We start from the raw sequence: 21,627 nt of genomic DNA on the forward strand, positions 1-21,627 counted from the left end.
AGGTTTCTGCAATATCTAAGATCGTTTTCACACTGTGTTCTCCAACCACTGTACTTCCCTCCATTTCTGTCAGGTGAACTCAACAGAGCGACCCGTCCTGCCCCTTGTGGCTCCAGGCTAACCTGCACTTGGCTGGAATGTGTTCTTCCGTAAAAGGATGACGATGATGAGTGTGATACGTTAGTCTGACACTTTCACATCTGCTCTTCACTCCTCAGAGGGCTGTCAGGAAGACCTCATTTAATCCCACAATCCCAGGAACTGATTAGGTGGGTACTGTTTCCTAGAACTGAGGCTGGAGGGTACAAGTGGCCTGGCTTAGGTCTCTGCCTGCCAACCCCAGGCCCCTCTGTTGGGCCAGGCTGCTTCTTGGTATCGCCTCAAGAGTGCCATCCCGACGAGCTGTCCCCCAGACCAGCAAAGCTCCATGAACTGCTCTGGTCACTTGGGAGGTTTCGTGAGCACGGCTGGAGAGATGAGAACAGATGGCACGTGACTTAAGCAGGCTGACTCACCTTCACCTTGATTTTGGATGGGGCCATTACTTTCTTCTTGGCCCTGTTCAAAGGAATGAACACAGAAAAGGTTGAGAGGAGATCCAAGAAGGAGATAAAAATGGCAATAGTTCTGAGAAGTGAAAACACAGACACTCACAGGATTGATGTCAGGTGCCCGTGGCCTCGTCTGCTCTCCTTAAACAGAGTCCTGAAACAAGCAGAACACTGAGCAGTTTGCGTAAGCCCCCTGAGAGCAGAGCCTCTGCTGCTAGGGCTTCCTTACCATCCCCACTACTCAGTGGCTATTGCTCATTAAATGGCAGTGGACTGGTGAGCTTCATTGCTGGTGAAAGGACCGAAAGTGGCTGCACTGGCCACATGGAAGCCAAGAGTCCAAGATTTACCAAAAAAGCTCAGGTTCGGCCCCCCACCTTCTCCCAGTGATTTTCCCCCTAAAGGCAGGAGTGCTTTGCTTGCTGCCTATTCTCATCCCTTCCAAGGGTAAAATGTGGAGCGACCCACAGCATGTCTTCTTGCAGAGAAACCCAACAAAGTTTTCTTTATGCCCTTCCCTACATACCTTCACAAGCCCAATCTATAAGTGAGTAGAGCAATTCCGTTTAAAGAAGGGACACTGAGACAAGAAAAGGCTCCAGGATTTGTCCAAACCACAGAAGAATCAAGCAGAGTCAAGTACACGAGCTCCAGCAGGGGAAGCTAGGAAGATGGGGAGCAGCAAGCACCAGGAACCATCTCCCACCAGGACAACTGCACTGGCAGAATCTGTCTGATGGAACTATTTTGGAACTCTAGAGTCTGTTCAAGCCTTGCAACTTCCAGGGGGCACTTGGACAGGTAAATTGTGGTGAATTTCAGCTCTTAGCACAGTAGCAGCTACCCAACCCACACCCGCCAGACACACAGCAGACAGCTATGCACGTGCTCCTGGAGGGGCTTGCACACAGCTTGGAGGAACTAGGGCGGGCAAAAAGGACCCTGTCCTCCAAAGGTCAGGGATCTGTGCTCTGACTGCTGAGTGCTACTCCAGGATCCCAGCGGTGCAGACAAAGAGGAGGGAGGGCAGACAGCATTGTTGCACCTCCTCCCATTGGTGTAAGCCCCTCCCCCTCCAGCTGAAGCGACTTCTAGGAGATTTAAAGGGCCAGCACCTCTTTCTAACCTTCATTTTTCAATCTTCCCCTTTCAGGAGCCAGACGTTAAAGACTAGCACATTCAAAAACAACTGCATATGTAGGGAAAATTAGAAAGTGACTGCGCATGCCCAAGGAAAGGCTCAGAAGAGACCTAGGAAAACATTAAGTCTATACCTCAGGCTGATCCTCAGCACAGAAACAGTCTGCAATCAAAAACCAAAACAATAACAACAAAAAAAGCAAACCCTGGGGAAAGGAGAGAATCTGATTTCCAGAGTTACCACATTATGGGATCCAAATGTCCAGCGTTCAACAAAAAAAATCACAAGGCATACAAAGAAATAAGAAAATGCGGCCCATTCTAGGGAAAAAAGAAATCAACAGAAACTGTCCCTGAAAAATCTGATGACAATCTACTAGACAAAGACTTTAATAAAAACAACTGTCTTAAAGATATTCAAAGAACCAAAGGAAGAAGCAAAGAAGGTCAAGAAAAGGATGTGTGAACAAAATGGAAAAAAAATAAAGAGAAGACCTAAAAAGAAATCTGGAGTTGAAAAGCACAATAACTGAAACGAAAATTTCATTGGAGGGATTCAAAGACAGATTTTAGCAGGCAAAAAAAAAAAAATCAGTAAATTTGAAAACAGGACAATGGAAATTATCAAGTCTTAGGAACAGAAAGAGGGGCTGGCTCCGTGGCTGAGTGGTTAAGTTCGCGCGCTCTGCTGCAGTGGCCCAGGGTTCAGATCCTGGGCACGGACATGGCACCGCTTGTCAGGCCACGTTGAGGCGGTGTCCCATATCCCACAACTAGAAGGACCTGGAACTAAGATATACAACTGTGTACAGGGGGGGTTTGGGGAGATAAAGCAGAAAAAAAAAAAAAAAAAGATTGGCAACAGTTGTTAGCCCAGGTGCCAATCCTTAAAAAAAAAAAAGGAACAGAAAGAAAAAAGTTTGAAGAAAAGCAAAAGAGGCTAAGGGACCTATGGGACACCATCAAGCAGACCAACATATGCACCACACACCATGCAAGTCCCAGAGGAATAAGAAAGGGGCAGAGAAAATAGTGGAAGATATAATGGCTTAAAACTTCCCAAATGTGATGAAAGCCATGAACATAAACACCCAAGAAGCTCAATGAACTCCAAGTAAGAAGAACTCAAAGAGACCGACACCAAGACACTTAATAATCAAACCTTCAAAAGCCAGAGACAAAGAATCTTGAAAGCACAAAGAGAAAAGCAAATCACCACATACAAGGGATCTTCAATAAAATTATCAGCAGATTCCTCATCAGAAGCTTTGGAGGCCAGAAAACAGTGGGCTGATATATTCAAAGTACTATAAGAAAAATACTGTCAACCAAGACTCCTATATCTGACAAAACTGTCCTTCAAGAGTAAGGGAGAAATTAACCTATTCCCAGATAGATAATAGCTGGAGTTCATGACCAAAAAACACGCCCTGCAAGAAATGCTCAAGGCAGTCGTGCAGTGTGAAAGGAAAGGACATCAGACAGTAACTCAAAGTCATATGGAGAAATAAAGATCTCAAAAACGTAAATAAATGGGCAAAGGTTTTATATTATTACCTTTATATTACACCTTTATATATTAAAGATTACATTATCTTCATATTACAAAGGTAATAAAAAAAGCTAGTATTGTAGTAATGGTTTGTAACCGTACTTTTTGTTTTATACCTGATTAAGAGACTAATACATTTAAAGAAAAAAAATTAGTGTAAAAGCTAGTATTACTGTAATTTTGGTTTGTAACTCCAAATCTTGTTTTCTACATAATCCAAGAGACTAATGCACTTTAAAAAATTATTAGTTTATTGTTTTCGGGGGCACAATGTATAAAAATGTAATTTTGTAACACCAACAATCAAAAGGGGTGGGGATGGAGCTGTAAGGGAGCAGAGATTCTGTATGTTGTTGAACTTACAGAAGTAAGCCCCTCATCAGTAATTACTTTAAATGTAAGTAGATTCAACTTCCTAATTAAAAGAGAAAGATTGGCAGAATGGATTGAAAACACATGACCAAACTATACACGCTGTCTACAAGGGATTCCCTTGAGATCCAAAGACAAAATCAGGTTGCAAGTGAAAGGATGGAAGAAGATATTCCATGCAAATAGCGACCAGAGAAGAGCGGGGGGCTATACTGACATCAGACAAAACAGACTTTAAATCAAGAAAGGTTACGAGAAACAAAGAAGGACATTCTACATCAACAAAAGGTTCGACACAGTGAGAAGACAGAATGATTATAAGCACTCATGTCGCTGACAAACCATCAAAATACATGAAGAAAAACGGACAGAATTGAAGGGAGAAATAGAGAGGTCTACAATAACAGTTAGAGACTTCGATACCCCTCTAGCAAAAATGGACAGGACAACCAGACAGAAGATAAAGAAACAGAGGACTTAATGCAATACATCACCTGGATCCAACAGACACAGAACGTTCTACCCAAGAACAACAGAACATACATTCTTCTCAGGTGAAGACTGGAGATTTCTCAGGATAGACCGTATGTTAGGCCACAAGTTAAGTCTCAATAAATTTTATAAGACAGATATCATACAAAGTATCTTCTCTGACCACAACGGGATAAAGTCAGAAATCAAAAACAAAAGGAAAACTGGAAAACTAAGAAAACTGTGGAAATTAAACAATAAAACTTTTAAACCATCCATAGATTAAAGAACAAATCACAAGGGACATTATAAAATACTTAAAAGATGAATGAAAATGAAAACACAACATAATAAACTTACAGGATGGAGTGAAAGTGGTGTTAAGAGGGAAATTTACAGCTATAAATGCTTACATTAAAAAACAAGAAAGATATCAAATCTGCAACCTAACATTACAACTTAAGGAACTAGAAAAAGAAGAACAAACTAAACCTAAGGCTACCAGAAGGACAGAAATAAACATTAGAGCAGAGATAAACAAAATAGAGAATAAACAAGAGAAAAATCAATAAAACCAAAAGTTGGTTCTTCAAAAAGATCAACAAAAGTGACAAACCTTTAGCTAGATGGACTAAGAAAAAAAGAGAGAAGAGTCAAATTACCAAAATCAGAAATGAAAGTGGGGCCATTACTCCTGATTCTACAGAAATAAAAAGGATTTTAAAAGAGTACTCTGAGCAACCGTATGCCAACAGACTGGACAACCTAAATGAAATGGACCAACTCCTAAAAACACAAAACCTACCAAGACTAAATTATGAAGAAATAGAAAATCTGAGCAAACTATAACGAGTAAGGAGATTGAATCAGTAATCCAAAATCTCCCAATAAAGAAAAACTCTGGACCTGATTGCTTCACTGGTGAATTCTACCAAACATTTAAAGAACTAACATCAATCCTTCTCAAACTTTTCCACAAAATTGAAGAGGCGGGAACACTTCCAAACTCATTCTATGAGGCCAGCATAACCCTGATACCAAAGCCAAAGACACTGTAAGAAAAGAAAACTACAGACCAATATCCCTATGAACACCGATGTAAAAATCCTCAACAAAACAGGAGCAAACAGAATCCAACAGCACATTAAAAGGATTAGACACCACGGCCAAGAGGAATTTATTCCTGGAATGCAAACATGGTTCAATATATGAAAATCAATCACTGTGAAACACCACATCATCATCCCACATGGTCATCTCAACTGACGCAGAAGCACCATTTGACAAATTTCAACACCCTTTCATGATAAAAACACTCAACAAACTAAGAATAGAAGGAAACTACCTCCACATAATAAAAGCTTTATATGAAAAACTCAGTGAACATCACACTCAATGGTCAAAGACTGAAAGCCTTATTCTCTAAGATCAGGAACAAGGCAACAAGGCCCAGGTTTACCACTTCTATTCAACACGGTACCAGAAGTTCTAGACAGAGCAGTTAGAAACAAAACGCATCCAAACTGGAAAGGAAGAGTAAAATTATCTCGGTTTGCAGATGATATGATCTTACACATAGAAAACTAAGGATTCCGAGAAAAAATTTAGAATGAATTCAGCAAAGCAGCAGGACACAAAGTCAACACACAAAAAGCAGCTGCATTTCTATACACGAACAATGAGCAATCTAAAAGGAAATTACAAAAAAAATTCCATTCACAAGAGCATCAAAAAGAATAAAATACTTAGGCATTAACTTCAATAAGGATATGAAAAGACTAGTACAATGAAAATTACAAAACACTGCTGAAAGAAATTAAAGACATAAACAGAAACACATCCCATGTTCATGGATTAGAAGATGATATTAAAATATCAACACTACCCAAAGCGATATACAGATTCAATGCAATCCCTATCAAAATCCCAATGACATTTTTTTGTAGAAATAGAAAACCCATCCTAAAATTCATATGGAATCTCAAGGCACCCAAAATAGCAAAAACAATCTTGAAAAAGATGAACAAAGCTGGAGGACTCACACTTCCTGATTTTAAAACTTCCTACAAAGCTACAGTAATCAAAACAGTGTGACACTGGCAGAAAGAAAGAAAAACAGACCAATGGAATAGAAATAAACCCTTGCTTACATGGCCAAGTGATTTTTGACCAGGGTGCTACGATCACTTGGTGGAAAAAGGACCGTCTTTTCAAGAAATGGTGCTGGGAAAATTCGATATCCACAGGTAACAGAATGAAGTTGAACCCTTAGTTAATATTGTACACAAAAATCAACTCAAAGTGGATCAAGGACCTAAATGTCAGACCTAAAATAATAAAGCTCTGAAGAAAACATTTGACAAAGCTTCATGACATTGGATTTAGCAGTAATTTCTGGAATATGACACCAAAGATACAGGTAACAAAACAAAATACAAACTGGACTTAATAAAATTTAAAAATTTTGTGCATCATAAGACACGATCCAGAGTAAAAAAGCAACCCACAAAACAGGAGAAAATATTTGGAAATTATATATCTGATAAGAGATTAATATCCAGAATATATAGAGAACTCCTAAAATGCAACAACAAAAAAAACAAGCAAACCAATTCAAAACTGGGCAAAAGACTAGACATTTCTCCAAAGTTATATAAGTGGCCAATAAGCACATGAAAAGATGCTCAAAATCATTAACCATTAGAAAATGCAAATTAAAACTACAATGAGATACCACCTCACACCCATTAGAATGGCTACAATGAAAAACACAGAAAAACAAGTGTCGGCGAAGATGTGAAAAAACTGGAAACTTGTGCATTGTTGATGGAAATGTAAAATGAAAACAGCTGCTGTGGAAAACATTACGGTGGTTCCTCAAAAAATTAAACATAAAATTACCATATGATCAAGCAATTCCACTTCTGGGTATATACCCATAAGAACTGAAAGCAGGGTCTCAAAGAGACATTTGTACACCCATGTTCACAGACAGCAGCATCATTCACAACAGCTAAAATGTGGAAGCAACTAAGTCTTCATTAACAGATGAATGGATAAGCAAAACGTGGTATATACATACAAGGGATATCATTCAGCCCAGAAAAGAAGGAAATTCTGTAATATGCTACAACATGGACAAAGCTTGAAAACATCATGCTAACTGAAGTAAGCCAGTTACAAAAAGACAAACACTGTATGATCACTGTATGAGGTACTTAGAGAAGTCAAAATCATAAAGACAGAAAGAATGGTGGTTGCCAGCATCTGGAGGGAGGAGGAAATGTGGAGCTATTTAGTTTAATGGATATAGAGTTTCAGTTTTACAAGATGAATTATAAAGGTAGATGGTGGTGATGGTTGCACAACAATGTGAATGTATTTAAAACCATTGAACTACGCCTTTAAAAATGGTTAAGATGGTAAATTTTACGTTAAGTGTATTTTACCACAATAAAAAAAAATTGTTTTTAAAAGAACATTAGTTCCAGCTAACTTTCTGTGACTGTGTATTGCAGACGTAGTCCATTCATGGGAAGCTACATAAGACAAAGCGGCCTAAGAGAAAAGTCTGGATTCTAACTCCAATAAGTAGTCAGCAAATGAGGCTTCTGTTTGGAACATTAAGACGTTCCTAAGATGAATCAGTCTCTCAGCTTCTAGTAGGAGCCGTTATCTCAAACAAGAAAGGGCAGATTGAGGTGGCAAGAGCATGTGGCCAACTTCGAGCTGAAGTGAGACAACGAATAACAAAGACAAACCCCCCCAGATACCTTCCCTCTTCTAGGGAAGACTGAGAAGACCCCTTCCTAGAGACCAGAGTGCCCCAAAACTACTTGGGTGACATCAGAGTCAACTAGACAGTGCTTCCCTGAGGGAAGGGACACTGTTGGCACAAAAGCAGCGCTCGGCTATTTCTTTTATGCGAGAACGCCCCACCTCATCCTCACACTGACCATACTGGCAGCTCGTGGGCTCTCACCTGGCCTGCATCCAGCCTTTGGGCCAGAGAGGTTTGACCTCGGCATCCAGAAATGCCTTCACGTAGTCCTCCCAAGACTGGGCCTTGTTCCTCTCCAGGTCATAGCTCTCTAGTTTTATCTTCACCACGTGGCAGAGCAGTTCCCTGAGGAGTAGGCAGAAGTGAGGAACTTCAAACCACCCCAAATGCTCCTTCAAGGTTTCAATCATGTGCTTCAGCAGCCCTGATTAAAGTAAATGATTCTAACCTTCATTAGAAACACAGGAACATGCTCAGACACTGGCCCCACAAACCCTCCAATGAGGCAAGGTCCCAGTTTGGGCACACCTGATTTCATCATTCCACTGGAATTTCTTCCGGGGTCCCATTATCCTCCTGCCCCCCTTTTCTTCATCTTCCTCCTCATCAGAACAAATCCGTTCTCTCTGCTCCTTGTCTTTCTCCTCTTCCAGCATCCTACAGCGTGAACAGAATTAAATGGGACCCTAAGGTCAGCACAGGAGAACTGCTTCCTCCTGCCCACCGCCTCCCACCTCTTGCCTCCCCACCCTGGGACTTCTAAGATAAGAAGGTGAGAATACTGGAGAGAGCGATGGGACACACTTACTTAGCAACCTTGGCTTGTGTGTGCGCCTGGCATTCATCCTGGTACTTGGCCATCTGCTCTGGCATCGCCCTGCCAATGGCTTCCTTAAGCTTCTGGAGAGGCTCCTTCAGACGCCCCCCCTGCAGAGAGCAGGACATATCATAAGTGTGGTTCATTCTTATACTGAGGCACTGCAGGAATAATGGCCCGGAGGCAGTGCAGCCACAGATGTGGCATCTGTGCAGACTCACCCCCTCCGCTGGGCCCTAGAGCCAAGGGGCCCCACTCCAAAGCCATTTACCTGTTCACAGAGGTGAAGTTTTCGAGCTCGTTTGACCAGGGTGTCCTTGCTGCAGGGCAGGAATGAAGCAAGATAGGCATACACCCCAGAACGGCTCTGGCTACTCAGCTCCCGAGCTTGCACCTCTATGCTGAAGAACAGAAGAGGGTTACCAACGGCCCGCAGCTTACCGCAGCTTCTCCCGTCATAGGTCCCCCTACCACAGAGAGGCAAGCTGGGAGCCAAGAGCAGGTCAAATCCTATCTCGTTGGTCACACAACGTAACTGAGTGGCCAGCGCAACAGCTCTCCAGCAGTCACCACATGAGAACTCCCAAACCTGATGAACTTGGCTAGGTAAAGCGGGTCAAGTCTCTCAGGTCAAAGACAAGACCAAGTCAAAGGTGGTCAAGAAAAGAGAGCCCAAGAGAACATGCTCTGATGTACTGAATTTCATATACAAAACATAAAAGCTTTCAAACTGGAAAGTAATCGAGTTACTTGGGGTCGACAGGAAATACTTTCCTACAGTGTTTCCTCTTTTTCCCAGTTCCCAGTTCTATCCCTGATTAGCAGGGCAGGGGACTCCTCATCCCTCCAGGGTCCCCATCTAGATGAGCAGAGCAGGATTTGTCCTTAATCCTTCAGCTCTCTGGATCTGGCAGGTTCCAGCAGGTGTTGCTGACACGAGCCTCTCAGCTGTGCTGACCCCCAGGCGCTCTCTACAGCCCAGGTTCCTGACCCAACTGGCCAATCCGAATCCTGGCCAGGCCAGGTCCTTTGCTAGACTATTCCCAAGTCTTGACACTGTTCTTACATGTGCAAAACCCCTCAGTTGTTGAGCAACAAGCTTCTTCTGCTACATAATGCAACCGGGAGAGAAGCTGGCAAAGCTGGAGGGCCAGATACAAAGAATCTGGTTTGGATTTATACGTGTGGGGTTTTTTTACTTTTTAATCCAGTTCATACAGTGTGGCATCTCAGAGGCTTGGGCATTTGGCAGAAGTGTCACAGGATGATGTACACTGGCTATGGGAGCAGAAGTGAGAGCAAGAGGAGACTGAGCAGGTATGTTGAAGGGCACCCCAGGAGAGCAGGGCCCTGGGCTATACCAAGTTGTCTCCTCCTTTGCTCAGAGACAGGCAAGCCACACCTTCTCTCTTGCCTCATCTCATACTTGCCAAGAAATCCTCTTTCAACAGGTCATGATTATCATATACAGTGTTCTAATAATGCTTGCTGCCTAAGACGAGTAAGGTCTATCATTTCCTAGAGACAGCTAATTGGTGTCATTCCCCCCCCCCCAACCCTTTTATAAAAGAACAACAAAAACCAATTTTTTTTTTTAATCTCATCAGTGGTCACCTTTATGCAGTTCAATCATACTCCCACTTCCCCTGGCCTGCTCAGCCCAGGCATGGTGACAGCAGATACAAAGAACAAAAGATACTCACTCTAAGAGGATGCCATTAATATCCTGGGTGAAGAACTTCTGTCTGCTCTCTCCCTCGGCAGCTCTGGCAGCCTGGTTCACAGCAGACAGTAACATCTGTTAGTGGCCTCTCCCCACACAGCCCTCACACTCACCCACAGGCACAATAGCAGTCGGTCCCTAGAGAACACCTGTCGACAAAATCCTCACCATGCCCTTCCCTGCTTAGCCCTAACCCCAGATTAAGTTCATCCGTAATCACTATATGCTCCAGAAATGGTAGATGCAGCTCTTCTCAAATGCCGCTGAAGCATGTAGGGACTGTCCTTCCTTCCAAGACTTGAAACAACAGTCACATAAAATAAGACCGCAGAGTCAAAACAGTCGCGACGCATTTGACTCAGCCAGCAAGCTAACCCCTGTGCTCAGCATTCCATCATCTAAACTGAGTTGGAATTTCCATACATCTACCATATAAAAACGATCAAGAACTTTAACAAATCTGCAAATTCAAAGGCTTTCATCCACCAAAATAATAATAATAATGATGATGTGCTGCTTTCGCATTTAAGGACATTCTAATTCTTTGAAAATTTATAATCTACGTACGGAGTATCACAAACTCCACTACCCAGATCACTGGAATGACTACCACACCTTGCCCTCTATTAACACAAGGTACAGCAGGTTACTCTGCAGTCTTTGGCTTCCCATGAGAAGACAGGGAACCCCCTAGAGGGCAACCTGGAGCCCCCGAAGCAACCACAGCAGGCAGCTGAGGCGCTGAGTGCATGAGCGAGGAAAGGAAACTCTGCCGAAGTCTGACCCAGTGCTCCTCCCATTTGGCTGCACACTAGAACTACCTGGCAGCTTCCCCACCCTAGACCAATCATGTCAGAACCTCTGGGGCTTGTCCCAGAGGCCCAGGAATCCGTACTCTTTAAAAGAGTCTGCCCAAGCATCAGTGCGCTTTAAAAGTAACTCAGGCAACTTTAACATGCAGAGGACTGAGAACCACTGATCCAAACCCAAGAGTTGCCGGTCTGAAGGCTTCAAGCAAAATAAAATTTCAGGCTTGATATATAATAATGATGGCAAACAGAGGCAATAAAGTGGCTGTCTACCACGAACTCATCGATCCTGGTCCACCCCTCTGAAACAGCAGGCACTGATAACCACCCTCCTCTCCATCCCGCCACACTTGCCTCCTCACCTCGTATCCTCTGGGTCCTCCTCCTACTTCTGACTACTCCCTCTCTGTCTCCTCCACCAGCTCCTTAACCACAGATGGAGCCCCAAGGTTCTATGTGGAACCCACTTCTCCCTGTAACATCTTCCCCTCACAGCTTTAAAATAACACACACACGTAGGTCTCTCAAATCTGAGCCCCAGCCCTAAAGCCTCTCGTCTAAGCCCTGGTCAGAACTTTCAATTACTTCCAAGTAATTTCCCATTACTTCTATGAATGGGTGACCCTCTGGTATGCAAACTCAACTTGTCCAAGACCAAACACACTGGTTTCTGCTCTTCCTCCTGTGTTCTAAAAACAGTACTCCATCCTTCTTAAATCCTTCTACTCCCTTCTTTAGAACCCTTTGGCAGCTCTTTCCAAGCCTAGAATCAAACCCAAACTCGTTCACGTAGCATTTAGGGTCCTCCAGGATCTGGCCCCAGCCATCTACGCCCACAGCTCCCATCTCCCGCCACATTCCAGAGGGTTCCCACCATCCAACAACTCGCCCATCCTCAGCCATGTGCCCTGGCTTACCGTAAGGCCATCTCTGCCATGAGGCTGGCCAAGCCTGTCTGCTGCTCCCAGGCCGATTCCTATGTACCCCCAACACAGCTTCTCTTTTATCTCCTCAAGTCTGGCTGTCCCCCTGACCATCTACCTGGCCATCCAAACATCACAGAGCTTGTTTTATTCCGCTTTGTCCTATAGTCAGTTGTTTACAGTTGGCCCATTTATAGGACAAGAACTGAATCTCATTCATCAATACATTTCCCACAGCTGCCTGTCACATAATAGACACTTAGTAAATGTCGGCTGAGTCGATGGATGAACGAACAAATGAACAGGTATCACCAAAAGAATGCAAACTAGAGGAGGAAAAGCTTAGTACCGAACAAGCAGACATAACTTGCAGAGGACACGCAAAACGCAGGCTTCTGCAGACCCCTTGGGTCAGGGGGAGCGCAGAGGCCTGAGATGAAAGGGGGTGAAAGGGACAGATGGAAATGGAACAAAGAAAGGGCGGTGACTTTTAATCCACTCATCTGCCAATTTCTTCTACTTTCATGAGGATTCAGAATTCTACCTTGGCACTTTTAATATACTGGAAGTATGATTTTAGTTTGAGAGAAAATAGAACTAAGTCATTCTTTTGCTTACGCTTATACACTGCTGGTTATAAGATCCAGAAGCACCTTCATATTAATTCAATCTGAGTATTTTAACGTGCATTTCAAATGCCCCACTATTTGCCAGACCCATCAACACCTTAGGTTTCTAATCAAATTTTATTTTTAAATATTAGCCATTTCTCTAATATTTCAGAAGCTTTCTAGCTATATAATTTTTTTAAGGATTTTTTTTTCCTGATGCCTTTTGAATTGTGTAGACAGTATCTCTGAGGGTCTGGTTTTATACTGAAGATAATTAGTCAAGTGCTGCATTTTTAAATAAATCTAATTAAAAGAGCAATTCGATATATATCTGATAGTCTTCCAGAAGTAAGTGAGGTCCCTCACCTGTAAGAATAGATAGTCTTGCCCAAGCAGTTATACAAATCGATGAATCCTAGATTAACTAGGAAATGAAGTTAACCCAAACAGCCTGATCGTGCTGATTTAGAATAATTCCGATAGCCTTTTAATGAGTTGATTTATTATAAGAAAAGCCACTTGCAGCCTTTCAACACCTAGATCAGAACCTTACTGTACCTGTTTTCTGCTGAACAGAATGAAATCTGGCATAATTTTCTTTTTGAAAAAGATCAAACAGGTTAGGTTTTTTCTGACCTTTTTCTCCTTGGATCCACAGTCTCCCTGGATTTGCGATACAAGGGTTCTAACTCTATAGGAGGGTAAGCAGTGAACGGGAAAGTAGAGGGATGGGGGACATGAGGTCTCTGTTTCTTCCCTATTCTAGGCATTGTTCTCACTCTATGCTTGACTGAAGAGGACGAAGATAGACCTGGGTCATCTGTATGGACCAGACTGAGTAGCTGACAAACTACATCAAGACAGTAACCTGACGGGGTGACACACCTGAGCTTTCCACCTAGACAAAAGACACAATCAACACCTATGAAGAGAAGATAAGGTAAGGCCATCAAAACAAATCACTGGATTCCCTGGGGCCCAAAAGCATGTATAGTACAAGGGAGTGAGAAACAAAAAGAGGGCTAATGTGAGAAGAAAACAGTAAACATTCCTTGGGCATCCACCATGGTTGTCCTCTTGGAATTCCTCCTTAACATACATAAGTTTTCAAACATATTTTTTCAAGTTCTAAGTATCACATCTAGTTAGAAAATAAATCTAATTTTTGCTTCCCACAGCAAAAATCTTTCCCTAAGGGATCAGTACACAACAGATTAGAATCTGCTTACGTACTGTGGTAGACCACCAACAGGACCACAGATTCCACCCCTCCCGGTATGTGCATTCCCCCACAGAGAGGTGGCCACTAGCTCCCCAACCCTTGAATTTGGCTGGTGCCTGTGACTCACTCTACCAATAGAGTGAATGTGGCAGAAGTGATGTGGTACATACAACTTCTAAGGCTAGATCTTAAGGGCCTTACTGCTTCCACCTTCACCCTCTTGAAATGTTGCCCTGAGACTGCCACGCCCTGAAGAAGCCCAGGATGAAAGACTAGAGGAGGGAAAGGCCCAACCATCCCAGCCATCTTGCCAGCTGAATGCAGCACAAGAGTGAGCCCAGACAAAACCCGAAGAGGAACCGCCCAGCCAATCCGCAGCACCAGGAGAAAGGAGAACCACTGCCGAAACCACTGCGTTCTGTGGGAGCTGTTTTGGATAACAGTAGAAACTGATACACACATCATCCAGGGTCAAGATTCAACATCTACAGGGGCTGGCCCCGTGGCCGAGTGGTTAAGTTCGTGCGCTCCGCTGCAGGCAGCCCAGTGTTTCGTTGGTTCGAATCCTGGGCGCGGACATGGCACTGCTCATCAAACCACGCTGAGGCAGCGTCCCACATGCCACAACTAGAAGGACCCACAATGAAGAATATACAACTATGTACCGGGGGGCTTTGGGGGAGAAAAAAGGAAAAAAATAAAATCTTAAAAAAAAAAAAAAAGATTCAACATCTACACAAATTATTATAAAAATAAAGGAAACAGGAAAAAGAAGAAAAATAAGGGGCATGAAAAATAAAGTGAGAAACACATAACACTGCTAATGTTAAAGGTATATACATCAAGTTTAATTTAAATTTTAAAAATGCAATGTCCAGTTCAAGATCTAGGGCAGGGCTCCTTATTAAGGATCCAAATATCCATGTATGGCTTTTGAAATTAGATGCAGTTTTTGTGTACACAGGCATTTCCCCTGGGAAGGTGTCTTTCCCAGCAGATTCTCAGTAGAGTCTGGGTCTAGTACACTCGTGCACACAGGGGGAGGCTCCAAGGGCCCCAAGCGCAGGGCTCTGGGGTAACAGAGCACCTGGGGATCTTGTGGAGTGGCATTAAGTAACTTTCTAAAATAAGCCTTCTTTTTCATGCAACCATTAAAAGTAATGAGGGCTTTATAATAATATTTATTAAGTGAAAAATGCAGGAAACAATTATTCACAACTATAATTACAACTTCATAAAAACATATATACAGAGGTTAGCAATGAATATGTAAATTGAAAATAGTTTTCAGATGTGGGGGACGATGGGTAATTCCCACTTTCCACCCACTTCCCATAGTTTCTGAACGCTGTTAGAGGAAAAGGGCCAGAGATGACTAGAGTCCTGATTTCACATTTGAACACTGTATTTTCAAGCCAGCACATCAATCTCTCCTGGTCACCACTTCTCTCCCAGGACTGAAGCCCGCCTTATCTATGGGATCCTGCACCCCGTCTCCATTGGGCCCAAGAGAGAACCCAGACTTCAAGACTTGGCCATCACTGAGCAAGGAGAGCTGGCTCCCAGTGTCCATCTAGTGGACTCCAGAAACTGAGGCTCTCTAGGATCACAACTCCAGGCTGTTTCATGTTATGCCGCTTTGTTTCCACTAAATTTGTCCATCTTTCCCAAGAAAGTGAAATAATGAATGTGAGTTATCAGACTAGAACACAACCTATGGTGGGAGAGGGGCACATCCAAGAACTGTTTTGACTTGCCTCTAAAAATTGACTGGCTACTGCCACATATACCTTACTCAACTTACTGAACAAGACCTTCAGAAGCTACAGAATAATTTGATTATTAACCAGAGGACTGAAAAGAACAAGGAGTAATGTTTTTTTAACATAAATTCTAAGCAAACACAAGACAGTATGCTCAAACATGCCACATTCAGATTCAACTGCTTCCACCTTAACGTCCTATTAAGACATTCTCTGAATCCCTGACGTAGTACAATTCATCGAAATCATTCCATTCAAATAGAATATTTATATCCAGCACTGCACATGGGCTAACAAAGATGAACTAGAAATCTGAATAAGATGTTCAATGTACTTTGTATGTTGTGTTCAAGTATTTTTTGGAAGTGAGTAGCAATGGTTAACATTTTACCCTGTCCTAAAACATGAGGGATATTATACATAACAGTGATTCTGAAACACTAAGAATCACCAGTTTAAAACTTACAGCTACAGAGTATAAATGCCACTGGAGTTGCGTTATAAGTTATGATGCCCAAGGTAAACGTTATTTTAACTAAAAGGTAAAAGTCATCACAACTAACAATCTGTGCTTGGGTTATAGTCAGTAATATATTACTGAAGTGACAGTTCTTAGCACTCCGGGGATCAATTCCCAATCACGGGGGGAAAAGAGCAGCCATGGCTGCTATTCTGAAGATCGTGGCTGTTTTTAATGGGGCATGAACAGCATTTAAGGTTCAGCTCCTTTTTATTCATCACAATTTAGGCATTCCTGTAATCACTACCTAATGCTGATGATGTGCAACTCTAGGGAGCAAGTGAAACCCAGTGGCAATTAAGCACACACTGCATGTGTCACATACGTCTGCAAATACTTGTGAGTTTTCAAAACCTTCAAAAGATTGCTAAAAAGATGGACGTCTGCCTCAGCTGCCTGCTGCCAACATTGGTGTCAGTCTATCGCATGAAAGGAAAGATACTCTGGGAAAGGAACCGACAGGCAGAAAATGGAAAAAGAGAAAATTTCCCCAGAAGAAAGTAAATTTTCCAGGAGTGAAGGAACCACAAAAGGCCTAAAAATGATGCCTGACAGGCAGAGCTTATAATGTTTCCTCCCTCGGGATGAGAAGAGAGCATGGAAAAGCTTACGCTGCAACTGCCACCTCACTAAGGGTTGCTCTGGGCAGCGAGCTCCATGTGGTGTGGAACCAGCATCCATCTGCCCAAACCGCTTCCAGGAAAGCCCGGCCACTCTGTGTCACCATACCTGAGCCAGCTCCTTAACGCGCTTCTCCAGGGGTGCAGGCAGGCCTTCAGGGAGGGAAGAGGGCTGCCTGAATTCCTGGTCCAGTCCCACCCCAAGGGAATCACTTTCATCATCCATATCATGGAAGGGGCTTCCTTCTGGTGACTCACTGAGCAGCTGCTCCAAGTCCAAATCAGTCAGCGAGTCCATGGCAGTGGCCGCCTGGAGCAAGTCATTGTCAGAAGTGGAGCCGAAGAGTGAGAGCAAGGGGTCAGAGGCACCCTCCAATTCCCGCAGGCCCTGAGCTTCTGCTGCTGAGACCGCTACAGGCTTATGCTCTTCGTCCCTCTTTCTCTGAGCCTCTTTCTCCTTCTGAAATTTCTTCAGCATCTCTTTAACGCTCAAAGCCCCAGAATACTTCTTTTTCTTCTTCTCCTTACTGGCATTCAGGGCTGTGAAGCTGCAAGCAAGGGGGAAATTGGTTACTAAGGCTGCAGTCCACTTCAAAAGGGAAACACAGAGGGACTTCAGCCCTGCTCCCAGCGCAATGGTCTCCAGGAAGCTCAGTCACAAGTCCACCCTGTTACTCCTCCTCCCTCCTCTTGGCATGTGGAGCTCCTTCTTGCTGGGACCAAAGCTTGAGATTTAATACAGGTTAGCAAAACAGTGTCACAAAATGCTAAATATCCGATGGGTTTTTAAAACCACTGCCAGGCTGAAATAAAAGGTTGCAAAAAAGGGCAGGGGGGACAAGAAAAATATTTAAAGGGAGAAAGCAGGAGCAGCAGAGAGCAGCAGCAACTTGAAGGGCGGCTGGGGTGAGACCGAGTGAGGCAAAGGAAGCAGGACCAGAGAAAACGAAGGGAAACAGCAGAGACAGAAGGAGAACTGGGGCAGAGGAGGGGCGCCCAAGAGAACAAGAGACGCCAGCAATCACACAGGGACAGAAATAGCTGCCAACACTGACAGTGAGACAGACAGAGCTCTGGATGTCTGACACAGAGATGTGAGAGGACCGACTATGCCCACAGTGGTGCTGCGGGAGGCGCAAGGGACCGGAAGGCCAAGCCCTGCTGCCTCTTCTGAAGCTGTGAGGAGGAGGGCGAGCCAGCTCCCAGGTGTCCTGCCCTAACAGTTCAGATTTTATCCTAGCAAAGAAGCTGCTGCCTCTCACCCGGCTTTGGAAAACTTGGACTTTTTCGATTTCTTCTCCTTGTCATAAGTGTCATCTTTTTTCTTCTTCTTTATCTTCTCACCACCTTCCTTCAACTTCCGCTTCTGAGAATTAAAGACAAGGCACAGTTACACGGCTCCCTAACTCAGGGAGCAAGTGCACTACACAGCACTGGCCTTGCTCCGCCCGGGCTACATCCTGAGAGCTGTCTTACTGCCTTCACGAACAAAAGCTTTAGGCTCGGTCCCTGGACCACAGACCTGCAGCAGGTCGATACGGCATTCCCACTGACAACGTCGCCTGGAAACACCCGGGGCTGAGGCACCAGAGGCCATTCTGCAGCCTGAAACCTTTCTAGCTTGAAGTGAGCTGTATGTGGGTCCTAGCTCTTGTGTTAAACACACAGGCAGTGTCAAAAGATTTTCAAATAAACTTATCTTAAGGCTAACTGGTTTTCGTTGGGATGACGGCCCTGGGAACTGAAGTCCTCTACATGTCCACAGAAGAGACACAGCAAGGCTGGTACAAACTCCCTTCACTCCATACCCTTCACTGCTCTCGTCCCCGCCCTGAGACCACCTCAAGAAACGAATCCCTGCCAAGCCTGCTGGGACACAGGTGTGGACACAACGACCGAGACCTCCAGGCTCACGGCACCTCGCCACGGCACAGGTGTAAGAAGTGAACTGTCAACCTCGGCACAGCTCACGCCTTTCCGTCAATCTCCTGAGCCATCCTAAACCAGCACATCTCCTGGCAAGTCACCTACTGATCTTATAAGGTCACACAAGAAAGCACTTCTGAAATCCAAAAGTGAGCATCGTTCTAACCTTTGGAGATTTTTTCTTCTTTTCTTTAATGAAGTCATCCTCAGATTCTGACGCTTGTCTAAACTGCAGGGTTCCCGAGTTAATGTAAAATCCTCCATACTTTGTAGTCAGAGAAGCAGGAACAAGCTCATCATACTGAAGGGGGAAAACAAATGTTCAGCTCCGGGTTCTGGGACTACCTGCAGCCCACAGGTGCACAGAGGGTCTTGATAGAGCAGACGTGAGTCTGTTGCTGTCACATTTCAGACAGCACACGAAGACATGCTTCTGGTCAATCTCAAATGTCCAAGCCAGCAGGTGCTTTGGACAGATCTGGCCAACAATTTCAGGGAGGGAACCAGGGCCAGGGTGTCACCCTCTCCTCAGTGTCCTTCCACTTGCTGAGGGCACACGCACTGTGATCCCACCCCCACCTCTGGGTCACTCTCAGTAGAAGCTAGGGTGTGGTGGTTCTGATACCATATTTTCATTAGCACTTACCGCCTCAGAGTTATCGATGAAGGAATCGGACTCATCATAACCATACCCCATATCAATCAAGTCCTGTATTCGGTCTTTTCTACGCTTCTTTCCACCCTGAAAATGAACAGCAATAGGTCATACGCTTTTTTTTTAAATGGCAGTAAGAACACATAACATGAGATGTACTCTCTTAACAATCTTTGAAGTCTACGGTCACATGTCTTTTTTTAATACATAGAATTGTTGTTGCACTGAACTCCATGAGCTAGTGACTAAAGGTTGTAAAGCACTGGAACAGTCACGCTCACACACACACCAAAACCTCCTTCCCAGAAGACCATTTAAAATAGAACAGATTTGTATCTGCATATAATGGCCTAAGACAGAGAAAGGAACTAAATGGCTTTGTATGCTTTGCATCAAACATTCATTTGTACCAATATTAATTCTAAGGATAAATTCTAGGAGTGCAGGGGCCTCTTATTTGTCCATTTAACTCCCCACGCTAGTTCCTGCGACATGCATTTTCTGTACCTTAATGCATCTGTTTAACAATTGCATTCTGTACTCTTCAAGCTCACATTTACTTTCACATCAGTGTTGATCAGATGACCATCCACTACAGGAATATGGAAATGTCTAGAAACCTCTCCCACCCAGCAAGGTTGTTTTGATGCCAAGAGAGAAATCTTACATATTTTTCTTCAAATTTCCGGGCAAGAGCCTCCACTTTATGCCTTTCCTTTTCTTCGTCATTGAAAGGATCAGGGAGTTCTTTCTTCTGCAAAGAGACCATTCCACAAAAATAAGAGTCACAAAAAAAATCCCACAATCCTATTCATAGTCCCTTCACTGACTATTCAACACCTATAAACTGCATAATAAAAACTGTTTTTCAGAAAAGACAAGGTGGAATACACACTACCGTCCTGTCAGTGCTCATCTCAGTTATTTAAGAAAGCACAATCTCCATTCATGTAATTCAACAAGACAGGATTCAATGCACACCACACCACCGGGTCCACAGGGCTCCAAATATGGCAGAGGGCCTTCAGTTAGGGATGCTCCACTGTACAGAACCATGCTTCAATGTAGCTGGCTTCCTTTGTAACCCTGAAACTATTTCACACATTTAACAACGTTATTCTAAGAAGGGGCTCACAGGCTTCACCAGACTGCCAAAGCAGTCACTGGCTCAGAAAGGTGAAAACCCACCAAACGCAGTGCAGTTCTCAAGAGCTCCTCTGCCTCACTGGTCAGAAGTGTAATACAAATTTGCTTTTCTCTCAGTGCGACCAAAGTCAAACCCAAGCTCACGGCTGTCCCTTTCCTTAGAAGCCTACCTTGAAGGGTTAGCCATCTCCTCTTTTCTCCCAATCTCAATACTCACTCAAAATATGCTCATGCCATTTTCCAAAGCTTATTTCTTCTCCATAAACTTACTCTTGCATTTTTCTCATCAAGTAAATTTTCCAGAGTTGGACCTTAAGCTTCGTTGGCAAGGAATCTTAATTTTAATAAAAGACTCCTGTACCAAATATGCTTAAGACTTCAGAGCAGGCCAAAACACTAAAGACTGGAAGCTTGTTAGAAAACCCTCCCAACTCTGCCTACTGAAATCCCACCCACCCATAAAGGATGGTAAATGATTTAGTGCATATACATATAATGGGATATTATGGAACATAAATAAAATGTACATACCACAAATGGGTAGTCTCTAAAGTAGGTGTTTACCTGTATCTTCTAATTTTTCTAAATGATCACATATAACTTAAGTGGTTAAAATAATTTTAAGAAATTGCACCAATCTGGAGCAACCCTGGATTCAATGTGTACTCCTTAATGCCTTACAAACAGTAGTCATCCAATAACTACTGTTTCCTGAATGTACGAAGGTCCAGGTCTGTCCAAACACAGGAAGGATGTAAGTTCTCCTCTGTCCAAGCCCTTCAGGGCCTGTATGTGCACCATACTTAAACAATTACCACGTTGTGACTCTTGTTACCTGTGTTGGTATAATTCTCCTAAAACATCTACAAGATCACAAGTCCTTTTGCGGCTGGGACAGCGGCTTCTCCACCTTGATACAGTCCTCAGCATCTAGCACAGTGCCTTCACGTTATAAGAAACATACGCTAATTAATACATGAATGTGTCAGACTATATTGTGCTTCGAACACTGCAGAGCAGACACA

General features: G+C 43.6%; 1 protein-coding gene across 2 annotated transcripts in view; it reads right to left on the reverse strand.

The window, feature by feature from the left end:
- Positions 1-21,627, reverse strand: part of UBN1 (ubinuclein 1) — a 36,353-nt gene that overhangs the window by 7,930 nt on the left and 6,796 nt on the right. For both annotated transcript variants that reach the window (XM_070566877.1, XM_008524770.2), the window contains exons 3-14: positions 20,124-20,210; positions 19,448-19,543; positions 18,968-19,102; positions 18,138-18,241; positions 16,985-17,423; positions 10,388-10,458; positions 8,956-9,085; positions 8,676-8,794; positions 8,396-8,524; positions 8,069-8,212; positions 655-705; positions 516-558 (exon numbers count right to left, since the gene is read on the reverse strand). In XM_070566877.1, coding sequence (XP_070422978.1) covers positions 516-558; positions 655-705; positions 8,069-8,212; positions 8,396-8,524; positions 8,676-8,794; positions 8,956-9,085; positions 10,388-10,458; positions 16,985-17,423; positions 18,138-18,241; positions 18,968-19,102; positions 19,448-19,543; positions 20,124-20,210 — 1,548 coding nt within the window. The remainder of the gene's footprint in view (positions 1-515; positions 559-654; positions 706-8,068; positions 8,213-8,395; positions 8,525-8,675; positions 8,795-8,955; positions 9,086-10,387; positions 10,459-16,984; positions 17,424-18,137; positions 18,242-18,967; positions 19,103-19,447; positions 19,544-20,123; positions 20,211-21,627) is intronic.

The sequence above is a fragment of the Equus przewalskii genome, chromosome 12 (assembly GCF_037783145.1).
Source record: "Equus przewalskii isolate Varuska chromosome 12, EquPr2, whole genome shotgun sequence".
In the NCBI taxonomy this organism is placed as follows: domain Eukaryota; kingdom Metazoa; phylum Chordata; class Mammalia; order Perissodactyla; family Equidae; genus Equus; species Equus przewalskii.